The sequence below is a fragment of the Gastrolobium bilobum genome, unplaced genomic scaffold (assembly GCF_033153095.1).
Source record: "Gastrolobium bilobum isolate Gb01-03AN ecotype WA unplaced genomic scaffold, APGP_CSIRO_Gbil_v1 utg20832, whole genome shotgun sequence".
Taxonomy (NCBI): Eukaryota; Viridiplantae; Streptophyta; class Magnoliopsida; order Fabales; family Fabaceae; genus Gastrolobium; species Gastrolobium bilobum.
In genome coordinates, this window is record NW_026895544.1 from 97,388 (window position 1) to 119,192 (window position 21,805).

Sequence of the window (21,805 nt, forward strand, 5' to 3'; positions counted from 1 at the left end):
CTGTTTCAAGAAAATATTTTGAAGGAGAAATTGATTCTATAACACCTTCATTCCATTTTCTTAATTAATGTAAATAAAATGGGGGTGGGAAACCATCAAAATGTGAATTATAAGTTTTTCTCTTCCGAAGACAACTTATGGTTTATATAAAGGGAAATAATACTCTTATGCTACATAAGAATATATCATTTTCCTACACTAATTCGTTTTCCGTGCCAATTAATTTTTTTTTTCTTTTTTAATATAAAATATGGGACCCACATTTAACTTCTCTCTACTTTTTTTATCTCCTACAATCCTACAACATAAGAAAACTTAAACCCTTATATAAATGATTGTCTATGGTCTAAAGGAGAGTAGAGTCCACTAGAGATAGAAACAATAATACTTTGTATAAACAATGATTCATGGGCTACGCATCACTAAATCCATCTTGTAGAAAAGGCCCAACCAATTCCCTTGAGAACAAAATATCCTTGGACTCTTTTTCATTTTCATGCAAACTCAAGAACAGATTAAACCGATTTTCCCATTAGTTTTTGATTCAATTTTCCTTCTGTAGTTGAAAATTCAACAATTAATAAAAATTAGAAAATTTTAATTCATGCAAATCGAAAACTGGAAAATCTTTTAAAAAAATTTCAAAAATTTAAAAGGTAACATTGTTCTGGACCAACGACATAGGTCCAATCCATTCGATCTGTTTCTAAAGCCCGTTAGAGGGATCACATTCCTACATCAATAAAGTAAGACAAATATCATTGTGCTTGTACACACGCACTTAATGCACTAAGTGAGTATGCTTAATTGTCTAACACCTAATGGGCCTTAACAGGGCATAATCGATTATGGCTCTATCATTATTAGGGAATCTTCTCCACCTATAAATATCATTTTTTCCATGGAAGATCATACTTATTCTCACTATGTCAAAATACAACCAAAAAACCATTATGCTCCACCATACTTTTCAATAGTGGTAAGTAGCATCGCTAAATCGCTATAGTAGCGGGTAGCGGTGGCCGGCCGCCACAACTAGCAACGCGACGTCGGCTGATAGCGGACGTGGCGGCGTAGCGTAGCAGCATTTAGAGGCAGAGAACACGACACTATAAGGACGCTACGAGGAAGATGACCTTTAAAAAAAATATTTGTTGCTCGTTCAAAACGACGTCGCTTTCTCTTTGAAATGTGGGTATTTTTGTGAAGCCAAAATTTTATTATTAAGGTCACAAACAAGGGACCAATTTCCACCAGAGACCATGCGCCAAAAAGAGGAAGAAGACGTGGCACTAAGAAGAGCTTGCCGAGAACGACATAGAGAGCTTCGAACATGCTTGTTTCTTTTTTCCTTCCTACTTCCACTCTTCTCCGACTAGAAAGCTTGTATTTTCTGGTAAGTTCCGAACATTTCGAGGCTTCTTTGTTCCTTCCTCCTTCCACTCCTCACTCTTTCTTTTATCTTCACTACCCATTCGTATTCTTATGTTTTGTTCTATGTAGTGTTATTTTTTAATTTGTGAGAAACTAAGAGTGGGGTTTTTCGAGAATGAGAAGAAGAGGTTTTGATGGAGGCTTCTTTCTTTCTTTCTTTCTTTGACTTATTTTAGTGCCACTTCTAGCTTTGGGTTTACTATATTTTTACACCTTGAAGAAGAGTAAAAATGATGGAGATTTTTTTATGGCAGGCTACGATGCATATTTTTTATTTCTGTGTATCAATACTCATGTTTATATGTTTAAATAAATAAAAATGTGGGGATTTCTTTTCCCTTGGTCAGTGATAAAAATGAAATTGAGGCAAAAGATTATTTATGAAAATATATTTTAGTATTTTGTGTTGTTTATAAATAATGGTAAGCTTCCCATTATTATTTGGTGTGTCAAATTGTTGGTGCTAAAGAGTCTGTCTAAAACAGTGACTATATCACGAGCCTTTATTTTTTTGTTTGGACCTTAATTGTTTCAGTTAACTCCATGGCTAGTGCATCTTTCGTTGAAGCATCACCTTCGGTTCCACAACAGAACATTGCACCTTGTGGTTTGTTTAAACCCATTGGAGATAACATTAATATTGCATGCCAATAGAATAGCTTGAAGGACCCCAACAACAGGAGATTCGTAACTTGCGATTATTGCCTGACAACTACCAAGGGAGGAATAACTAGAGCCAAAAGACATCAGATTGGTTTGAGTGGAGATGTTCATGCATGTAGAACAATTCCAGTTGATGTGAAAAAATACTGAAGGATGCAATATGTAGAAACAAACTGAGAATGATGCTAATATAGTTGATCTTGATGTCAATCAAGATGATGATGTAGAAGAGATGGTTGAAATTCATAAAATAAAAACTGGAAAAAAGGTTGGAAATGATGTCTATACCACTGCTACAAAGGCTACGAAAGGTCATTTAGATTTGCATTTTTTTAAAAGGCCTAGCATAAAGTTGGGCAAAAAGCAAACAAGTATAAATAATGCTTGCGAAAAAGAGGCAAGGGCAAGAACCATTCAATACATAAAAAATATTTTGTGTACAAATGGAATACCATTTAATGTTGTTTGCTCAAGAAGCTTCAAGCTGATGATTAAGGCTATTGGAAACTATGGTCCACATTTGAAGCCACCAAGCTACCATAAGTGTAGAGTTCATCTTCTTAAAAAAGAGATGGAGTATACAAAAGAGTTATTAAAGGATCATGAGATACAACGAGCCACTTATGGATGTTCGATTATGTCGGATGGGTGGACAGATAGAAAAAATAGGACCTTGATTAATTTCTTGGTAAATTGTCTATCAGGGACCATGTTCATGAAGAGTGTTGATGCTTCATCTTATGTTAAGATTGGGGAAAAAATATTTGAGCTTTTGAACATGCTTGTTGAAGATATTGGTGAAAGGAATATTATTCAAGTTGTGATGGATAATGAAAGCAATTACGTTTTAGCTTGTAAGACATCAAATTATTAATTTGTTAACTTGTTTTCAATTATTGTTAATTTGTTCTTGATTATTTCTTAGGAAAATATTTGCAAGTCAAGCGGCCAAATTTGTTTTGAACCCCATTTACAACACATTGTTTAGATTTAATGTTGGAAGACATTGCAAAGATTGAGAGATTAAGAGAGCCATTGGAAAAAAGCATAAGACTTGTAGGTTTCATATACAACCATTCATTGGCTTTGAACACAATGCGAAGGTTTACAAATAAGACTGAATTTGTAACACCCACTCTTGTACGCGTCCAAGAGGAATGTTATCTCAATGCTATTAGAGTGGTTTGCAATATTTAACTTATGTAAAGTCAATCCGGATTGAAAATAATTGAACTTCAGCTTAAAAGAATTTGAAAGCAGCGACCAAAAGTTTTAAAACGTTTACCCACGTCAGGAATTCCTATTCTGAAAACAGTCTGGTTTGCACGATTTATATAAAATTCCACAGAGCTCTAAAAATTGTGATTCTTTTTCTAAATTAAAGTAGACATCTCAAGCTTCAAGTACATAAAAATTTTGTTTGAAATGGACACCTGTAGCCACGGGAAATTAATTTTCAAAACTGATCAAAGTGCAGGATTTTCAGAAACGTTAATCAGGAACGACCGTTGTTCAAAAATTCATATAAAATCGAATTAAAGCCCAAATCTGAGTTTCATTCTTTTGTTCATTAGCTAACATCTATATCTAAAAGAATCTGAAGTTTCACGAAACGTTAAAGACATAAAGGTCGTGATAATGTTGTTATAACACAGACGTAACACTTAGCTAAAACCGTAAACAGCCAAATACTTGAGTTAAATATGGTTCATAAGTTCAGCTTCTCATGGAGCAAATTAACAGGAACATAAAGGAAACAGCAACCAAAGTGTCTTGCAAATAATACAAAAAAAATTCCAGCAACTTATCAAGTCCAATAATTTCCAAACAAAGAGCGCAAACAACCTACGTGCATCTCCCTTTAAACGCTTTTTCTTCCGCCTGCATTTTCATAGAAAATGAGCCCCCAAAGGGGGTGAGAATAACCCCAGTAATGCGGTAATTCATCCAATAGTGCAACATTATGGATTTAAATAAAGACTTGTCAAAGTGTAACATAAGGTTAGATGTTAGTCAAAACGCGTGTATAACGCCAAAACGCATGATCATAGCACAAGAGTGCACATGCTAACAAAACTCCAAGTGATATTCTTTTTGGCTCACAAAGCTGAATATCCAAGGAACCTATGCGCACGGAGCCAGGGTGCTCTTGCCGGGTACCTTCGGCATGCCTAAATGATGCATGCTCAAGCATATGATGGTTTTCAAAAGATTTTCCATTCTTGCTTCTCAAAATCGTGAAGACCATGATGCATGCAACAAGATAAAATCCTTTGCACACAATTAATTCAAGTGGTCAATGTATGTGATGCACATGCATGTCAAATCTCATATTCACAATTATAGTCACATAACTATAATAACCAAAACAGAATTGAGCCAACACGTAGGATCAATTATCCACAATGCTCAACATCACAAAAGGCACATATGTCACACACAAGCAATTCAATACTTAAATTCCATAGTCACATTAGGTTAAATCGCCAAGCACTTACTTAATCTCCGAGATACTTAACCAATAATGTCTTCAAATCAATGAGAGTTCCTAGGAGCTTGGGTACCTATTTATCATACCACAAAACAGAAAACTAATCATCCTCTTTACACTTAAGTGCTATGGTTTTTAAGCCCCCCATCAAGACACTTTCTTCTTTCAATTACTTGATTACATATTCCATAACTTAAGATGGTTATTTCATTCTCTTATACATGCTGTCCCATACGTATAAAAACACCAAGAAAGCTTATTTATATTCTGTTTATAAGAGCAATGTTACAAGAAGGTTTACCAAGACTTCCAATCCACCAAACTTTGATTTTATAAGAGGAAAAATAGAATTTTAATAATGGTTCCATACAGTCATGAAATCTTCGATTTTTTTAAGGACTAAAAACAGAACTAAGTCTAGCAGTAACAGCCACTAATTTTTGACTTTTAGTCCACATGCAATTAAAGATAACAAGGATAAGGTAGAAAGAATTAACCCTACCCATAACCCCTCATGAAACCGAAACTTTGAAGGAGAGAAGAAAAGAATACTTACTTGTTCTAGGCAAGGCTATACTAGGATACTTTGGAATGAAACTTGAGAGCTTAAAGAGGTTGTTTTCTTAGAGCAATAAGTCCAAGTTGCCGCTACATGCAAGGGAAAGTTCTTCCTTAGAACCGAAAAGAAAGGTAGGGCGGGTCAAGGAGATAGAGGAATATGGATTACCTCCTTGATGATGGGAAACCGAGGAAGAAAGGAGAGATTTCTGTCTTCAAAGCTTGATTATCTTCTTTGCTTGTACGGCTGGAGTTTAGCACAAGATTAATGAAGGAAGGAGCTTGAAAGGGATAAGGTATCTTACCTCTCTTGCTAGCGCACAAGAGAGGAGGAGTAGTGAGGTTTAATTTTTCTGATTGATTGCTTGTGTTCTAGCGGCAGAAATGAGAGAATGTGAAAGAGTTTGAAGATGAAGTGTGATGGTTGTGTATTTCTCTGCCTACTTAAGCGCATAAGGAAGAGGAAGGGTAGTAGAGTAGTGTTCAAATTTTTAAAGCTGGTCACACGGGTTCAGCGCTTTTGGAAGGGAGAAATAATGAGTGGTCCAATGGTGTTTCATGCAATAGAAAAGGGTGCAGATTTTTCAGATTTGTTTTCTCTACAAGATATCAGAATTTTGAAGGAAATGAAGCTACTTTTTCAGAGTTAATTTGACAGCCCATGACAGCCCCTTTCTTGTGATGATAGGCGCAAAAGAGGGCAAAAGGTAGGCCACACAATGCCATGCAACCATTCAGCCATTTACTTAGTATTTTGATTTAAATTTTTCTATAGTTACTTAGATGATCGAGGCTTCTTTTGGGCTGATTGAGACTTAATTTTTTTTTAATGGGCATAAGAGGTTAGTCTTAAGGTTCAATTCAAATTTTTAAACACATGAATATATTACTAGAACAAGGTTAGGGCCGAAGCCCACCAAATAATCTCCACTAATGTTTATTCATTTATTTTATTCATGAGCAATTACAGTTGTATTTACGATTAGTGAGAAAAATTCCTATCGTACTTAATTCAAGAATTTCGATCAAGTAATTCATATACATACACATGTTTCCTTAATCATGTTCAAGTAATTTGTGAACTTTTACGGGTTGTTACAGAATTGGTTAGGCATGGAGTCACAAGGTTTGCTACGACATTCCTTACATTGCAAAGGTTGCACAAACAAAGAAAAAACCTTAGGAACATGTTTATTTCTAAGAATTAGGAGAATTCGAAGGCAGCCAAAGACCTTAAGGGAAAAATGGCAAGAAGGATCGTACTTATACCTGCCTTTTGGAATGATGTTTTTTTTCTCACTTAAGGTTATAGGGCCTCTTATGTGTGTGCTTAGACTTGTTGATAATGAGAAAAAACCTGCAAACGGATAGGGCCAAGGAAGCAACTCAAAAATCATTGGGCGAAGATGAACAAAAGTACAAAGACATATTTGCTATCATTGATAGAAGATGGGAATGCCAACTTCATCATCCTTTGCATGCAGCAAGCCATTATCTAAATCCTGATTTCTTTTATGGCAATGATTCAATTGGAAATGATAGAGAAGTGATGGCTAGCCTTTTCAAAAGCATTAAGAGGGTAAGTGAAAATAAGGAAGAATATGATACAATTACAATGCAATTGGAATCATATAGGACTGCTGAAGGCCTCTTTGGTATCAAGTCAACAATAAGGAAAAAGGATTTTATTAGCTCCAGGTATGTAAACATGAATTTCAAGTTATTAATTATATAGGAATGCTTAAGACATCTTTATTGTTATTATATAGGACTGCTGAAGGCCTCTTTATTGTTATTAATTATTAATGCTAAGTTGCTAATAATAAACACTTGTTATGGCATTATAGCTCAATGGTGGAAGTTGTATAGCTCTCAAACTCCAAATTTGAGAGACTTTGCCATTAAGGTGTTGAGTTTGGCTTGTAGCTCATCCAGGTGTGAGTGCAATTGGAGTACTTTTAAACACGTAATATTTTCTATATAGTTACATTTGATGTATAGGTTGTGAAGCAAATAAACTAATATTTTTTATTGTTAATTAGGAAATAGATTCATTCCAAAAAGAGAAGTAGGCTTGAGCATCAAAAGTTACAGGACTTGGATTTTATTAAGTACAATCAAGCTCTTAAACATCGCTATGACAATCATGATGTGATTGATCCCATTATCCTAAAAGACATTGATGATAGCAATGATTGGTTGGTGGGAGAAGTGGGTGAAGATAATGCTGAAGACGGTAATGTTTTTTATGATGATACTTTGACTTTGGGAGTTGTTGCTAATGCAAGTAGGGTTGGAGAGCCTATAACATACACAAGGAAGCAAACAAGAGGAACAAGAATGGTTAACCAAGTTGTACCTATTGTATCTAGGCCTTTAATTTCAAGCTCTAGAGGGCTGGCAGTGATGAATGAAGTTGATGATGAAGAAATTGTTGATGAGGAAGAGCACATCTATAAGTTTAGTTCAAGTGAAGATGAAAGTGAGGGAGAATATTTGTTGAAATTTGATGGAGAATCCGAAGATGATGATTTTTTTCATCAGTTCACTTGTATTTGATTTGACTATATCACTTTGGCAGTATAGTTTATCAACTTTTTTGGATACAAGTTTGTGCACTTTTTTTATACAAGTTTGTGAACGTCTTTGGATACAAATTTGTGAACATTTAATATAACGAATAGTTTCTCGAATTTTATTGACTATTTCACTTACAGCTCCCAAAGCATACTGAACCATGATGTTAAGAATATTTTGTTGCATATCACATATCAAATAATTGACCATTACAATAAAAACTTGTTCGGAAAATTATCAATTGGCTGCTCCAATTTACTATTCACATTTACAACAAAAAAATAAAAAAAATAAAAATTTAATATTCACAAGGTTAAGGGCATCATCTTTGTCTGGACCTTGATTTACATTGAAATTTGCAATTGCAAGAGTCCCTTCCTTTCTCTTTTTTTCTTCTTCTAGCTGTAATGTATTATTGTGTTATGCCATGGTTATACCTTCTCTAACACCTGATTAAATGGTTCCTTAGGTGTGATATTCCATTGATAATTGATCCGCTCAATTTCTTTTTACAATGCCTACAAACAGTCACAAAGTATAATATATGTATAATAAGTACACAATAACATTATGCATGACATATATAACTAGAGCATGGGTGGACTGATGGTCAGAGTTGGGCATTTATATTTGTGCAGTATTAGACTGTTAGTATAATATATGTGGCATTCATACTTCACCGTAGTGGCAATACCGCTGCCCGTTACACTGCTATACCATTTTAGGGGTCAGCCTCTAACTGCTATTGGAAACTATGTGCTCTATACTCTTTCCTTAATTCTTAGCTCCCACTTGAGATTCACTTATTGTGACTTTTTTGTTGAGTTTAGTTCCATACCTCTGTCTCACTAGACTATTGTTACATTAACATACTACATCATTTAGGAAAAACACAAACAGTTTTGATACTAACCAAAGATTTTTTTATGTATAGAAATTGGAAACAAAAAGAGAGAAAAAATACAAGAGATTTACTGCACATATTGTGTAACACTCCAATTCAGAGTTGACATGCCACACTTAAAAAAAGTATGGAACACACAAAATATAGTCATCCGTTACCATAAGGCTAAAAGTCAATAACACATTACAATAGATCCAAGGCTGTCCAAGGTTATAAAATTTCAATTGCATTGTTTTCCGAGTTAACTTAACTACATACAAAATCTACAAGATTTCATACATAACGTTCAAACAAAACAGCATCTAAGCAAAATGCATCAAGCACTTTTCGGGTCCACCTGTTGATCCTTTTTACCTAAAATGAATCCCATGAAATGGGTGAGATGCAAATCTCAATAAGTACCTAGGAAGACAACTCCCTATTCTAGACCAAGTAAGCCTGGCCAGATACCTAAGTGGTTTTTGAAAGTTTTGACACATACACCTACAAAGTCAGTCCCCCATGTATATAGTTGCATTAATTATAATTCAGCAATATAACAATTTATCATCAACTAATCATTTGAGAAACTCAAATGGTAAACAAATACATAAACTGTATTGCTTTGTGCCTCAAGAATAAGCTATTGTATGTGCATTTTGTGCACTAGTTGACCTGTATGTAAATTGAGCTCAAGATACAGTGAGGAGTCCCTCACGAGTGTCAACTAAACTACTACTATATCATAGGATACATCAACCAAAACTAAGTTAACTATATAAATAATTCTTCTTCTATGGAGCACATCATACAATCTGTAACACTTTTGTAGCTGTATACATATAAGCAGTATCAAAATTGAATTAAAATCAACATTGTATAGCTTAAGTGAAGATTTTGGGTTTCTATTCTATGAAATAATCGATTACCATCAGGGAGTAATCCATTACTTCTCCCTCAAGTAGCTGATTACTTGAAGGCAGAACCCAAATTTTTGAACAAAACTTCCATATCTTTCAAAATCATAAACTTTTTTTTTCTACCAGTGGTTCTAACTCATCAATACATGCCCACAATGTACCCAAAAAATGGTTTTATAGTATATAACAAGTGAATTTAGTCAATTGATTCCTAAAACACTCTACCCCTATGCATGAAGGGAAAAACTTAAAATCATGCATCACAATATGTCAGTTACCATCAAAACACACATTCAACCATTCTAGATTCTATGCATGCCATCAGAATTGAGTTTTCAGGGACAGGAAAAAGAGTGTCTCTACTAGGTACTTACTTGGTGTGTTCCTTTCATAGTTTTGATCTTTTTCTTCAAAGTGAGAAATACAATCCCCTCTTTTCCCCCCTCTTTTTTTCCTACCTAATTGTAACAATGACGAAGTCACGATGAATTCTTTGTTCTGTAAATTACTTGTTTATTTCTTTGATCATATTACCTACACGTTTTCAGTGTAAACTGATCATGTTTCTCTAACATCTACAAACAAGAAGAGGATTAATTTGAGTATATTTTTTATCTAGTATATTAAATCTAAATAAACGATCCATATTCATAAATTATTAATCTTCAATACCAAATTTGTGTTTTAATAAATTAAATTATCATGATCATGTTAATTATCTCATCAATATCATATCATATATTAAAGTTTCGCACAAATGATATGAGGTATATCAAATGTAAAAAGTACACAACTTATTATACTTGGGAACCTTGCTACTGCATTATATATATCTTATTCGGAGGGTGTAAATGAGCTAGGCTGGATTGAGCTTTGACTCAAATAGGTTAAATTTGTGTAAAATACTTTAGGTCTGACATAATCTGTTAGCCTGTTAAGCCCAAATTATAAGTATGACATGTTCTATATTTAAAAAACAAAAGTCTTGGTCTAAGTTTGTTAGCCGTTTAAGCTTATTAGACCTTTAATAATTTAAAAAAATAATAATATTATTTTATTTTTAAAATTATTAAAATAATAATTTTATTTAAAATAATAAAATAATATAGACCGGCCTGTAGGGTTATAGGCCCGATAAGTAAAAGAAAGTCTATCTCCTACTTTCTAAATATGCTTTTTAAAAACATGAGCCTATTCTATTTGTCTAGGCGTAATAGGCTAAACATAACCTGATATAAATGAGTCGTAGGCTCGTAGTAGACTGTCTGTCCCATTTACATCTCTACTTCGGAGGAAATAAGTTAGATTTTAAAAAATAAATAAAAGTATGATAATTATTGATAGATTGAATAATGGATTTAAGGTGAAGTATAAAGAAGTTTTTACTAGAAAAAAAAAATAAGAAATCTGATTGATGAAAGATATAAATATTGGACAACAAAATAACAAAAAAAAAAAAAAAATTTATTACTTATTAAACCAAGTTAAAAAATATTAAAAAAATAAAAATAAAAATAATTATTGATAGATTGAATACTGGATTTGAGGTGAAGTACAAAGAAGTTTTTTCTGAAATCAAAATATCAAATGATATAAATTGGACAATAAAATAACACTAAAAAATAATATAATTTTTTTATTAAACCAAGTTAAAAATTATTGAAAAAAATAAAATAATTTCTATCCATTTATTATCGTAATTTTTTTATTTTTTTTATAAACATCGTAATTTTATTACTCTTAAGATAATACACAACATAAAAAATATTAAATAAACTTTACTTTTACTCTATTTATAAATAGGCTTGTCTATTCTCGTGTTATAGAGTAAATACATATCGGTGGGGCACACTATTTAAAATTAAAAAGATACACTACAATTTTTGAAGAGTTGTAGGAAGGAAAACCATTTTTCTACGATACGAGAGTATTTTTTCCTTCTATAAATATCAGAAAATCTTTAATAACAACATTAAAAAAAAAAATGTCTTACGATGAACTTAAATATTATTCAATTACCCACGACAAGGAGTCGCCTCTATGCAATCTCCACGTGTCAAAACGAGAGCCAAAGGTGATAAATATCCTCCATTGTTCGTTAAAATCTTGGAGTGTTCTAAGAGCAGGTTGAGGATGAACACACCCAACAACACTCAACAGTGAACAGTGAACAGTGAACAGTGAAGGACCATGACCATGATGAGTGGAAGAGCTCTTGTTTTCTCTTTCTCTCCTCCTTCAACTTCATCCTCCTCCATTGCACTTTCACGCAGAAACCATTTCAACCATCTCAACCATGCAACTTCAACTTCTTCTTTCCCTTCACTCTTCCCCTTACACTTGCTGTCACGGCGGAGCTGCCTTGTTTTCCGGTTTTCCGGCGAAAGGGGCGGCGGAAAGGTGTGGGCAGATGTCAAGTCCGAGAAGCACGTGCCTGAAGATGTTGTCCTTAAGAAGGCACGTGGTTTGGATGATGTGGAAGCAACTTCTTCAACATGGTTCCCCAAAAGATGGGTCATTGTGATTCTCTGCTTCTCAGCGTTTCTTCTTTGTAATATGGACAGAGTAAAGACCCTTCTTCCATTTCTTCTTTTAAATTGCATTCTCTCTTTGAAAGTATACATTTTTTGTTAGTGTGCTATTAGAAGCTTTTGTAGTCATGATTAGTTTTCATTGGTAACTGAAGTGAAGTGTAATTGAATAAACCCAGTTCATAATTTTTGTTTTTTGAACTCTCTGAAAGCATGACCATATTCTCTTGAATTGGCAACTAATGAAATGTTAATTACTCAATGCTTATGCATGGGAACCTTTTCTCAAATGCTGGTTTTTTGTTGTTGTTGTTGTTGATGTGTTTGTTAAATGCCAATGGTTTTCACTTTTCAATTGCTGTACTGCATCATTCACATTTTCCCCCAATTGTCCCCGAGTTATATAATTGCAACGAAATTGCAATTTAAAACCATTATACTAAATCTAATTAGATGTTAAATTTCATCCACTTTCAAAATATAAATTTTTATTCTTTGCCAACAGGAAAGAATGTGTCTCATCATTGTAGTCAAAAAGATATTTGACCTGTAATAGAAACTTTTAAGAGTTTTCCTAAAGAGTTATATTATAAATTCGCGGTTTATTTATTTATATATGAAAATACAGAATTTAATACGAAATAATGTGTCATCCTGATATCAGGTTAAATGTAACAACTTCTGATTTATTTGCGTTATGTTGAGATATATAAAACCATTAACGTAGCCTCACCCAACAACTTAAGCTTTTGGGTTGAATTGGTTCTTTACATGGTATCAAAGCTTCGTGTCCCGGGTTCAAACCTCATCGCCCCCCACTTTCTTTCCGGTGGAATTTCTTTCTTCGCACAGGTAGGTGGGCCTGTGCATTGTCCACTCTTAAAGCCCAATGGGCTCTCGTGTGAGGGAGGTGTTGAGATATATAGTCCCACATTGGTTGTATGAGCAACTAATGTGGTCTTTATAAGACTTTGGTCACTCCCACCCTTTGAGCTAGCTTTTGGGGTGGTGTATCTCAAGGTTTTTTACACGTTACAAATGTTAGCTTTCAAATATAAGAATCTTGGGGTAATTGGATGGTACCTGGATCTTATGCAACACATCCTCTTGTATTGAATTATGTTCGATAATTTTTATTTTTAGGATTTTCTTTCTAAACATGTGTCATCACAGGGTATACTGCATTAAATCCATGTATTTATGGTTATCATGGAAAGAAGAAAAAAAAAGATCTTATGATTCAATTTGAAGACCATTGATTAGTACTGCTATGGCTGACATTGAAATGTTTAAGTCTTCAGGTGGCTTTAGCTCTTAGAAACTTCCATCTATTTCACATTTGCAGGTAAATATGAGCATTGCTATACTTCCTATGTCAGCAGAATACAACTGGAACCCCAGTACTGTAGGTTTAATACAGTCTTCTTTCTTTTGGGGATACCTCCTTACTCAGGTAAATGTGTTTTCATTTTGATAAACCTAAGTTTGATTAGTAACTTTTGCCTGCTTGTATGAATTTGAACTAGAGGCCATGACTCTGAGTCATAGTTCAATATTTTTTGCAGATTGCTGGTGGAATATGGGCAGACACAGTGGGGGGAAAACAGGTATTGGGATTTGGCGTCGTTTGGTGGTCCATTGCAACAATCCTAACTCCAATAGCTGCTAAACTTGGGTTGCCTTTCCTATTAGTTGTTCGTGCATTCATGGGGATTGGCGAGGTCGGTTATACTAAAATGCTCTAAACAATATGCTTTCCTGCTTTCTACTAATAGGACAAAGCTTGCAATTACTATGTTGTTGGCATAAGAAATTATCTAATGAGTAAAAAATTGAAATGTTCTTTTGTTTTGATCAATATTATCACTGATTTAAGTAATGATTTGATTTATCTAGTTGGTGATGATGCAGTATGATAATTTTTTTTGGGTCTTTCTAGGGTGTTGCTATGCCAGCCATGAATAATATTCTGTCAAAATGGGTTCCGGTGGCAGAGAGAAGTAGGTCACTAGCACTGGTCTATAGTGGCATGTACCTTGGATCAGTCACTGGACTGGCCTTTTCACCTTTCCTAATTCATCAGTTTGGATGGCCATCAGTATTTTACTCCTTTGGTTCTCTAGGGACTGTCTGGTTGTATGTGTGGCTTAGTAAGGTGAGATTTGCCCGTGTAAAATTATTTCCTTTGCATAGATGCTTCCTTTCTGAACTTGGAAATATTTGTACACACATTTTCTTGACAGAAACTCTTTGGCTTGAAGTTGATTCTTTACTATGAATTTTCTGACTGCAACATTTTTTTGTTTCTGAAAAGTTCACCCTATCTTAATAGCATTTTCTATTTGCTCATGTGCTAAGTTCTTCTGGGAACTGTAGGCACACAGTTCACCTCTTGAAGATCCTGAACTGCGGCCTGAAGAAAAGAAGTTGATTACCGCGAACAATTTTTCCAAGGAACCTGTGAAAACAATACCTTGGAGATTAATTTTGTCAAAAGCACCAGTCTGGGCTCTGATAGTGTCCCATTTTTGCCACAACTGGGGAACTTTCATTCTTCTTACGTGGATGCCAACATACTATAACCAAGTAAGTCTTTATATTTCTTTTGGCATATTACATAAGTACATGATATGGTGCAGACAGAGCTAGATCCATGCCCATCTTTTTGGTTTTACTTCGTACATGGTTGTATGTGAATTTCTTTAGAGACAAAGTTGCCTATACCTATATGCAAGAAAAAGTACTTAAAGGAACCATGTTCCAGGTAAAATATGAGACAATGGACAGGGAAGGGGGGAAGCTGGTTCTGTAACCTGACTGTGAAGTAGGGAATTATGCAAATGATCTTAATAATATGAGGAAAAGGGAATAAAGAGAGGAGAATAAGAGATCGTGTGTATCATTTGGTTCTCATCATTTAGCTATAGTTCATGGTCTCAGAATCCTTTTTTTTTTTCTGCCATTTTATCATGACTTATGCATGTTTAGTGCTGGGTGATGTGGGTTTTTTTTTTTTTAAATTCATTTAAGGTTAATTTTGTTTAATTCTGATTATTAGGATTATTCATTTGGGGATTACTGGTATTAATGTATATTTAGTGTAACATAAATGTGATGCTATTTCTTTGTTCTTTTATTTGCTTGCTGATGCTTTTGATTTTTACTGCCTGAAGCATTTTCGTTAATTCATATATTATCTTCTCCTGAAACCTTAATCTTTCTATTCCTTTTATTATCTTCTAATCATTCCATCTTATTCTCTTGTTCAAACTATCTTACCTGATAACAACATGATTTATTGCAATAAACAGTTATCTCATTCATTCTTTTTTATTTATAAACATTTGATGTCATAGAATTCAGTATGTGAGCATGCTTGCTGATATTTAGCATTTTAGCATCCGACTTGACATATTTGTCAAGCTACAGCTCTCAGTATTATCAAAATTGAAGCTTATAGAGTTCAGCTTTTTATCAAAGATATGTTAATATCTTGATATATAAAATATATTGATTTGTAATCTCTTTGAATACTTGGAAAAGAAAATGACACAGTTTAAAGTTAACTAAAGTTTTTTCGAATATAATCCTAGGTCTTGAAGTTCAATCTTACAGAATCTGGGCTATTTTGTGTTTTACCGTGGTTTGTAATGGCTCTTTCTGCAAATTTTGGTGGTTGGATTGCAGACACTCTAGTGAGCAAGGGTATGTCCGTTACAAGGGTTCGCAAGGTATCTCCCTTCAATCATTTTTATTTTTTTCAGTTTTTCTTATGTCTTCTTGGAAAAATAGTTCTTTACATAAGTTCCTGACCAACTTCCTTTATATGAAGGGCTACGAAACTATTGTCTATCCTTTAATTCTATGATAATAAAACAATGAAAAAAAAATTAATCTCTAGTTTTGTTGACAACGTTTCTTTGCAAATATTTCTTAATAATATTGAAACTAGCTTCAAAATCTTTTCTACAAAATTTGGAGACAGATCTCCTTTGCATTCTCTATCCTTAAGTATCTAGCAGCCTAGTATTTTCTGAACTCAATTCCATTGCTACCAGGTTATCTATCAGCTTCACAGTATAGTTCTACATTTTCTTTGCAGATAATGCAAACAGTTGGGTTTCTTGGCCCTGCGTTCTTCTTAACTCAATTGAGCCACATTAATTCTCCCGTGATGGCTGTTCTGTGTATGACATGCAGTCAGGTTTGCTTCTTGTTTTGTATTTAACATTTTTTTTTCTGACAAGGAAGTCTCTCTGTAATCCTAACATAAAGTCTGTTTATGTTTGTGTCCCTCCTTTGATATTTCTGGAGAAAGAGTTACTTCTAGTAAAATTTCTTAAATTTGAGTATCACTCTAATAATTTTATCATGGTTTTTAGTTCATACTGCATAATCTGTGAATTTCTCCGGCAAAGATAAATTTTCTTGACAGTAGTGTCTTGGGAACTTCTCTTAAGACAACATAACTATACATTTTCTTTGTGCTAGCTCTTCTCATAAAAATTAGAAACTGTTGGTTCATCCATTAAGCTTTCTCTTTCCTAACTTGTTATAAATTCTTCCTGTATAGGGAACTGATGCATTCTCTCAGTCCGGTTTGTATTCAAACCATCAGGATATAGGCCCTCGATATTCAGTAAGTGGATTCATTGTACACAGATTTTTCCTGCAACATGGAACTTTTTATATTTGATATGTGGAATAAGAGCGGGACAGCTTTTTTTTTTTTTGTATGCTAATTCATGGCCATCTAAAATTATCTTCTTACCATTAATTGGTTAAATCATTATGTCATTTGGGAAGGAAAGAAGGTTTCTGTATTTATTTCCTATTTTTCTCCTCAGGGGATACTTCTTGGTTTGTCTAATACTGCTGGAGTACTGGCTGGTGTCCTTGGAACAGCAGCAACAGGTTACATTCTTCAGCATGGTAAGTATTTGTTCCTCATAATTTCTTAGTCACTGAATGTCAATGATCAATTATCTTAAAACATTAAACTGTTAGGTGAAGGATCATTATATCTCTTAATACTGAAGATTGAGTATAGGGTTGTATTGTGCACAATTTGAAGATTCTCAGTAAGCCTTTAGGTTTTGATACATTGACACTTTATTTCTAGACTATGGGCCAAAACTATTTTGCTTATTTATTTATTTTGGAGCAATTGCATGGTTCTTTATATCTCCACTTTGATGGTGAGAGTGGAATGGATAGATTCACCAAGTTTACTTCAGTTGTCATGTAAATTAGTAAAATAAAATAAATTCAATGCTGTTTTTGTTCAATGGCCTCGAAGTTTACCTGGTTAAGCAATGTTGAAGCTTTGTAAGCAAGCATGAGTTTAGCTTAGGTTCATCCTAGCATGGCTTCTCTTCTCTTCCTAGGTTGTTGGGACTGAACACAAACCCACACGCTATCACAAAATAGTAAAGAGAAAAAGGGGGAAAACTGGATACAAAGAATTTACCCCGATTCACCCAATGTGGGCTACGTCCAACAATATTCATTCTATTTTCCTCATCGCACTCGTTACAACACTGGTTACGAGAAAAATATAAATAGGCTTAGAAACCTTAAGCAACAATAACTATTCATGGGTCTAAGCCCAAGAAAAAGAAAAAAAATAAAATAAGTCAGAGGCTTACAACAATACCATGTCTCTACTGTCCAAGGCCGTTTCCCCTACACCCCTACAAGGGTGGCTTCCTCGGACCCCCCCGCCAAGAAGAGTCATTATCTAAATACGAAGTATGAGTCATATCCAACATAAGTGAACATTTATTCCCAATTCTTCACATTAAATGGAGATTGGCTTTCATGCAATCAAAGTTCAATCACTTTAGTTGATTTTGGAAATTTGACACCCACCCTCCTGGTAAAGCTGTGGGGCACTCTGATGCAAAATTATAGGGAAAGTAGGCTTTCAGGAAAATGCAGAAGTTTTCTGCTATACTATTATTCTTTAACAATCAAAAGTCCCTCTTTCACATCCTTTTAACAAGCCTTTTAATCAGGCAATACAAAAAGTAACTGACAATAAAGGACCATCAATGGTCTTAAAACTAATACAAAACGGAAATAGCCATAAACCAAACATAAAGTCATGCAAACTGAAACGTCTGCAATTATTAAAATTATAAAAGGCCTTAAAACTAAAACGTCTGCAATTATAATAACTTATGGTGACTCAAGTGCATCATCCTCCCCCGCTACGAAAAGATTCGCCCTCGAATCTGGGTCGTCTTTATTGACGTCAACTTCAGGTGGTAATCCAGGCGGCAATTCTTCTGGCATTACATCTGTGAATTTTGTCAGTTTTAAAATTTCTGACTTGGACAACAAAGAATTCTTTGCTTCCTTCCTCCAATCTGAAGGTGCTAGTGTAATAAGGTAACCATCCTTTTTGAAGGTGTAAGTATTTTTGAAACCAACATATTTTGCCTTCCCATCAAATTGCCATGGCCTACCTAATAAAATGTGACAAGCATCCATAGGAACGACATCGCACCATACCTCATCTGAATATTTTTTCCCAATTGAAAAACACACGAGGCATCTTTTGGTTACCCTCACCTCATTTCCTTTTTTTAACCAAGACAGCTTATAAGGTTGTGGGTGTGCTTCTGTTTTTAGCCCCAATTTCAATTTTTCTACCATAGTAGTAGAAACAACGTTTTCACAACTCCCTTCGTCTATAATCACACTGCATGCTTTTCCCCCGCTGGTGCACTTGGTGTGGAAAATGGTATGCCGAAGCCAAGTTTCATCATTCACCAAATCCTCATTCAAGACTCTTCGAGTGACTAGTGATTCTCCGGTATCAGTATAGACAATTTCTACCTCTTCAGATTTTGTTTCTTCTTGTTCATCTACATTGTCATAGATTGGTTCTTCATCAAAAATTGGAGCATCTGCAAACGTCACAATCTGTTTATTTGGACAATCTGCAGCAAAATGTCCAATTCCCTGACACTTGAAACATCTCTTCCCTACACTACTTTCTTTACTCGACCCTTCCTTGTTGGGAATATTTTTTTGAGGCATAGAACCCCTTTCAGCAGGTGAAGTTGCTGATAAACTCACTGATTTAGCTCCGAATTCCTTTCTAGGAAATCTTGATTGAAACTTCGAACTGTCACCCTTTCTTTTACATTGTCCTTCCACCTTCAAGGACAATTTGCACACATCTTCATAAGACCAATACTGTTGTAGGTACACAACATCAGAAATTTCATCCCGCAATCCACCTAGATATCGAGCAATCACTTGTTCATCTTCTTCGACCATGTCACAACGCATTCGAAGACGATCAAATTCAGTGGTGTATTGTTCCACCGTAAGGTTACGTTGCCTGAAATTGTGATACTCAATAAAAGGCCTCTTGTCTGTATTGAGCAGGCAATAATTTGTGGTGCAACAATTTCTTCATTTTGTCCCATCTTTGAATCTTAGACTTTCCGTCTCTGATTCTTTGTTTCTTGACATGTTCCCACCAGATTGAGGCATGCTTCCTCAATTTGATTACTACTAATTTCACCTTTTGCTCATCTGTGAGGTTTTTTAAATCAAAAACCCTCTCGACGGTGTGTAACCAGTCGATGAATACGTCAGGGTGAGTTGATCACCGGTTCGACCTCTCCTTGGTCTTTCGCGGTTCCAAAATGGATTTTTATCCTCCTCTTCCTCTGGAGATGACAGTTCAGATTCCTGTCTCCCTTCTGACCCGTGCAACTGTGCCTCTGCAAGCAGTTGTTCGAGTTCTTGGATCCGTCTGTCCTTTTCTTCAATTTCAGCATCTCTCGCATCAATATAATAATCGTCATCGGTAGGTTGACCGTGTCCTCTGCCGTCACGACCTCTTCGTCCACGACCACGACCTCCGTGATTTTCCATCTCAGCCATCTTTAAGGCAACCTGAGCTCTCGCATCAATATAATAATCGTCATCGGTAGGTTGACCGCGTCCTCTGCCGCCACGACCTCTTCGTCCACGACCACGACCTCCGTGATTTTCCTGCTCAGCCATCTTTAAGGCAACCTGAGCTTTGATACCAAATGATGCAAAATTATAGGGAAAGTAGACTTTCAGGAAAATGCAGAAGTTTTCTGCTATACTATTATTCTTTAACAATCAAAAGTCCCTCTTTCACATCCTTCTATCAAGCCTTTTAATCAGACAATAACAAAAAGTAACTGACAATAAAGGACCATCAATGGTCTTAAAACTAATACAAAACGGAAATAGCCATAAACCAAACATAAAGTCATGCAAACTGAAATGTCTGCAATTATTAAAATTATAAAAGGCCTTAAAACTAAAATGTTTGCAATTATAATAACTTATTGTGACTCAAGTGCATCACACTCTCTCTAGCATAATTCCATGTGCTTAATAATTCATTGAAATCTGATCTTTGGGACAAGAATCTGATGCTCTGTATCCTGTTCTTTACATTACACTTAGATTAGTCAATTAAAGTTTCAAATCACTATTGTTGATTTTGGAAATTCGGCACCCCCTGGTAAAGTTGTGGAGCTCTCTCTGTAGTGTAATTCCTTGTGCTTAATACTTTATCGAAATCTGATCTTTGGGACAATAATCTGATACTATTCTTTCTCTTTGATTATTATCAGGCTCTTGGGATGATGTTTTCAAGGTTTCAGTTGGGCTGTATTTGGTTGGAACTGTGGTGTGGAACCTTTTTTCAACTGGTGAAAAGATCCTGGAGTAACTTACTGTTACTGATAATTGGTACTTGTCATGGTAGATGAATCTTGAGTATTTTCCCACAGAAGGACTACGAGAAGAAAAGGAGGTTTAATGACAAAGCAACTCATTTTACTTGGACTTTTGAGCCTGACAAAATGGTAAATTTTGTGGAAAGAGCATTGAGCATATAGATCAAAGGGGTGTCAGGTGTCCTTGAAAGATGCATTGGCATAGTTTAATCCCTGATGTTTTATCAAGGGAGAAGGTTTAGATTTTGCTCTCTTCTTTCTCTGCTTTTTTCTCATTTTTGGTGGGAATATCACATTAGTTGCTTGATTTAGCATCATACATGTAAATATAATTTTCACACCAACACATCAATTTTGTGACAATTAATCAAGAAAAGTTATTCATGAAGTATTGCTCATCAAGCTTCTTTTTGTCTCCAATTTCTTATCTGCCTGTTTTGCTTGCATCCTTTGGTCAAATAAGTTGGTAACATGAGTGCTGCTGACTAAATGCTGTATAATGAAATGAACAGATGAATGCTTCTCATTTTTAACTTATGGACACCGACTGATATTTTCTCTCTTTTTGAGGGGCTTGGGATAGAGGGTTGGTTTTCATTGCATCACTCTTGTACAAATCTTGATGCTTGTCCACCCCTTTTGTGATACAAATTTTACATTTACATTATTGTAATTCCTGTGCAGGAGAGTCTTTTACAATAGTAATTCTTACTTATGTACTTTTTATCATGGTTAAAATCCACTTCTTATTAAACCCCGATTAGAAAGGATAGGGTGAGTACAATACTTGTATACCGCCCTTCCTTTGCATAATTGCAAACAGGTTATTCAAACCCGTAACTTTTCAGTTACAATAAAACGGTTTTACCACCACTCCAGGCTCGTTGTCTTGGTTACTTTAATTATTTTTTAATATGCCCTATTTAACGGTTTGTGTATTTTACACATTTGGTACGTCCTCAATGGGGGGCATTTAGTTTCACAAATTTATCCCCGCGGAACTTGTT

The 21,805-nt window shown here is 34.8% G+C and overlaps 2 protein-coding genes and 1 long non-coding RNA gene across 3 annotated transcripts; 2 read left to right on the forward strand and 1 right to left on the reverse strand.

The window, feature by feature from the left end:
• Positions 1–3,843: 3,843 nt before the first annotated feature.
• On the reverse strand, positions 3,844–5,657 carry LOC133315759 (uncharacterized). The gene is made up of 4 exons (XR_009752131.1): positions 5,316–5,657; positions 5,145–5,236; positions 4,596–4,661; positions 3,844–3,978 (listed from the first exon to the last, which is right to left on the reverse strand). It is a non-coding gene; the product is annotated as an uncharacterized LOC133315759 (long non-coding RNA).
• An 834-nt stretch (positions 5,658–6,491) lies between these two features.
• Positions 6,492–7,705, forward strand: LOC133315781 (uncharacterized). The gene is made up of 3 exons (XM_061517452.1): positions 6,492–6,844; positions 7,016–7,112; positions 7,196–7,705. The coding sequence occupies exons 1-3, from the start codon at positions 6,492–6,494 to the stop codon at positions 7,703–7,705; spliced, it is 960 nt and encodes a 319-aa protein (XP_061373436.1).
• Positions 7,706–11,663: 3,958 nt separating this feature from the next.
• LOC133315766 (sodium-dependent phosphate transport protein 1, chloroplastic-like) lies at positions 11,664–21,175 on the forward strand. The gene is made up of 10 exons (XM_061517432.1): positions 11,664–12,091; positions 13,403–13,510; positions 13,623–13,778; positions 13,997–14,212; positions 14,434–14,643; positions 15,651–15,788; positions 16,160–16,261; positions 16,631–16,696; positions 16,905–16,989; positions 20,694–21,175. The coding sequence occupies exons 1-10, from the start codon at positions 11,717–11,719 to the stop codon at positions 20,789–20,791; spliced, it is 1,554 nt and encodes a 517-aa protein (XP_061373416.1). The 5' UTR covers positions 11,664–11,716; the 3' UTR covers positions 20,792–21,175.
• Positions 21,176–21,805: the final 630 nt, after the last annotated feature.

Bases quoted from the DNA above. Each gene is read 5' to 3' on its own strand.
- LOC133315766 (XM_061517432.1), top strand. From the start codon at position 11,717: ATGACCATGATGAGTGGAAGAGCTCTTGTTTTCTCTTTCTCTCCTCCT. The intron at 15,789-16,159 runs GTATCTCCCTTC...TTTTCTTTGCAG, and splicing joins CCGTTACAAGGGTTCGCAAG to ATAATGCAAACAGTTGGGTT. The intron at 16,697-16,904 runs GTAAGTGGATTC...TTTTCTCCTCAG, and splicing joins ATATAGGCCCTCGATATTCA to GGGATACTTCTTGGTTTGTC.
- LOC133315781 (XM_061517452.1), top strand. From the start codon at position 6,492: ATGAGAAAAAACCTGCAAACGGATAGGGCCAAGGAAGCAACTCAAAAA. The intron at 6,845-7,015 runs GTATGTAAACAT...GAAGTTGTATAG, and splicing joins AAGGATTTTATTAGCTCCAG to CTCTCAAACTCCAAATTTGA. The intron at 7,113-7,195 runs GTAATATTTTCT...ATTAGGAAATAG, and splicing joins ATTGGAGTACTTTTAAACAC to ATTCATTCCAAAAAGAGAAG.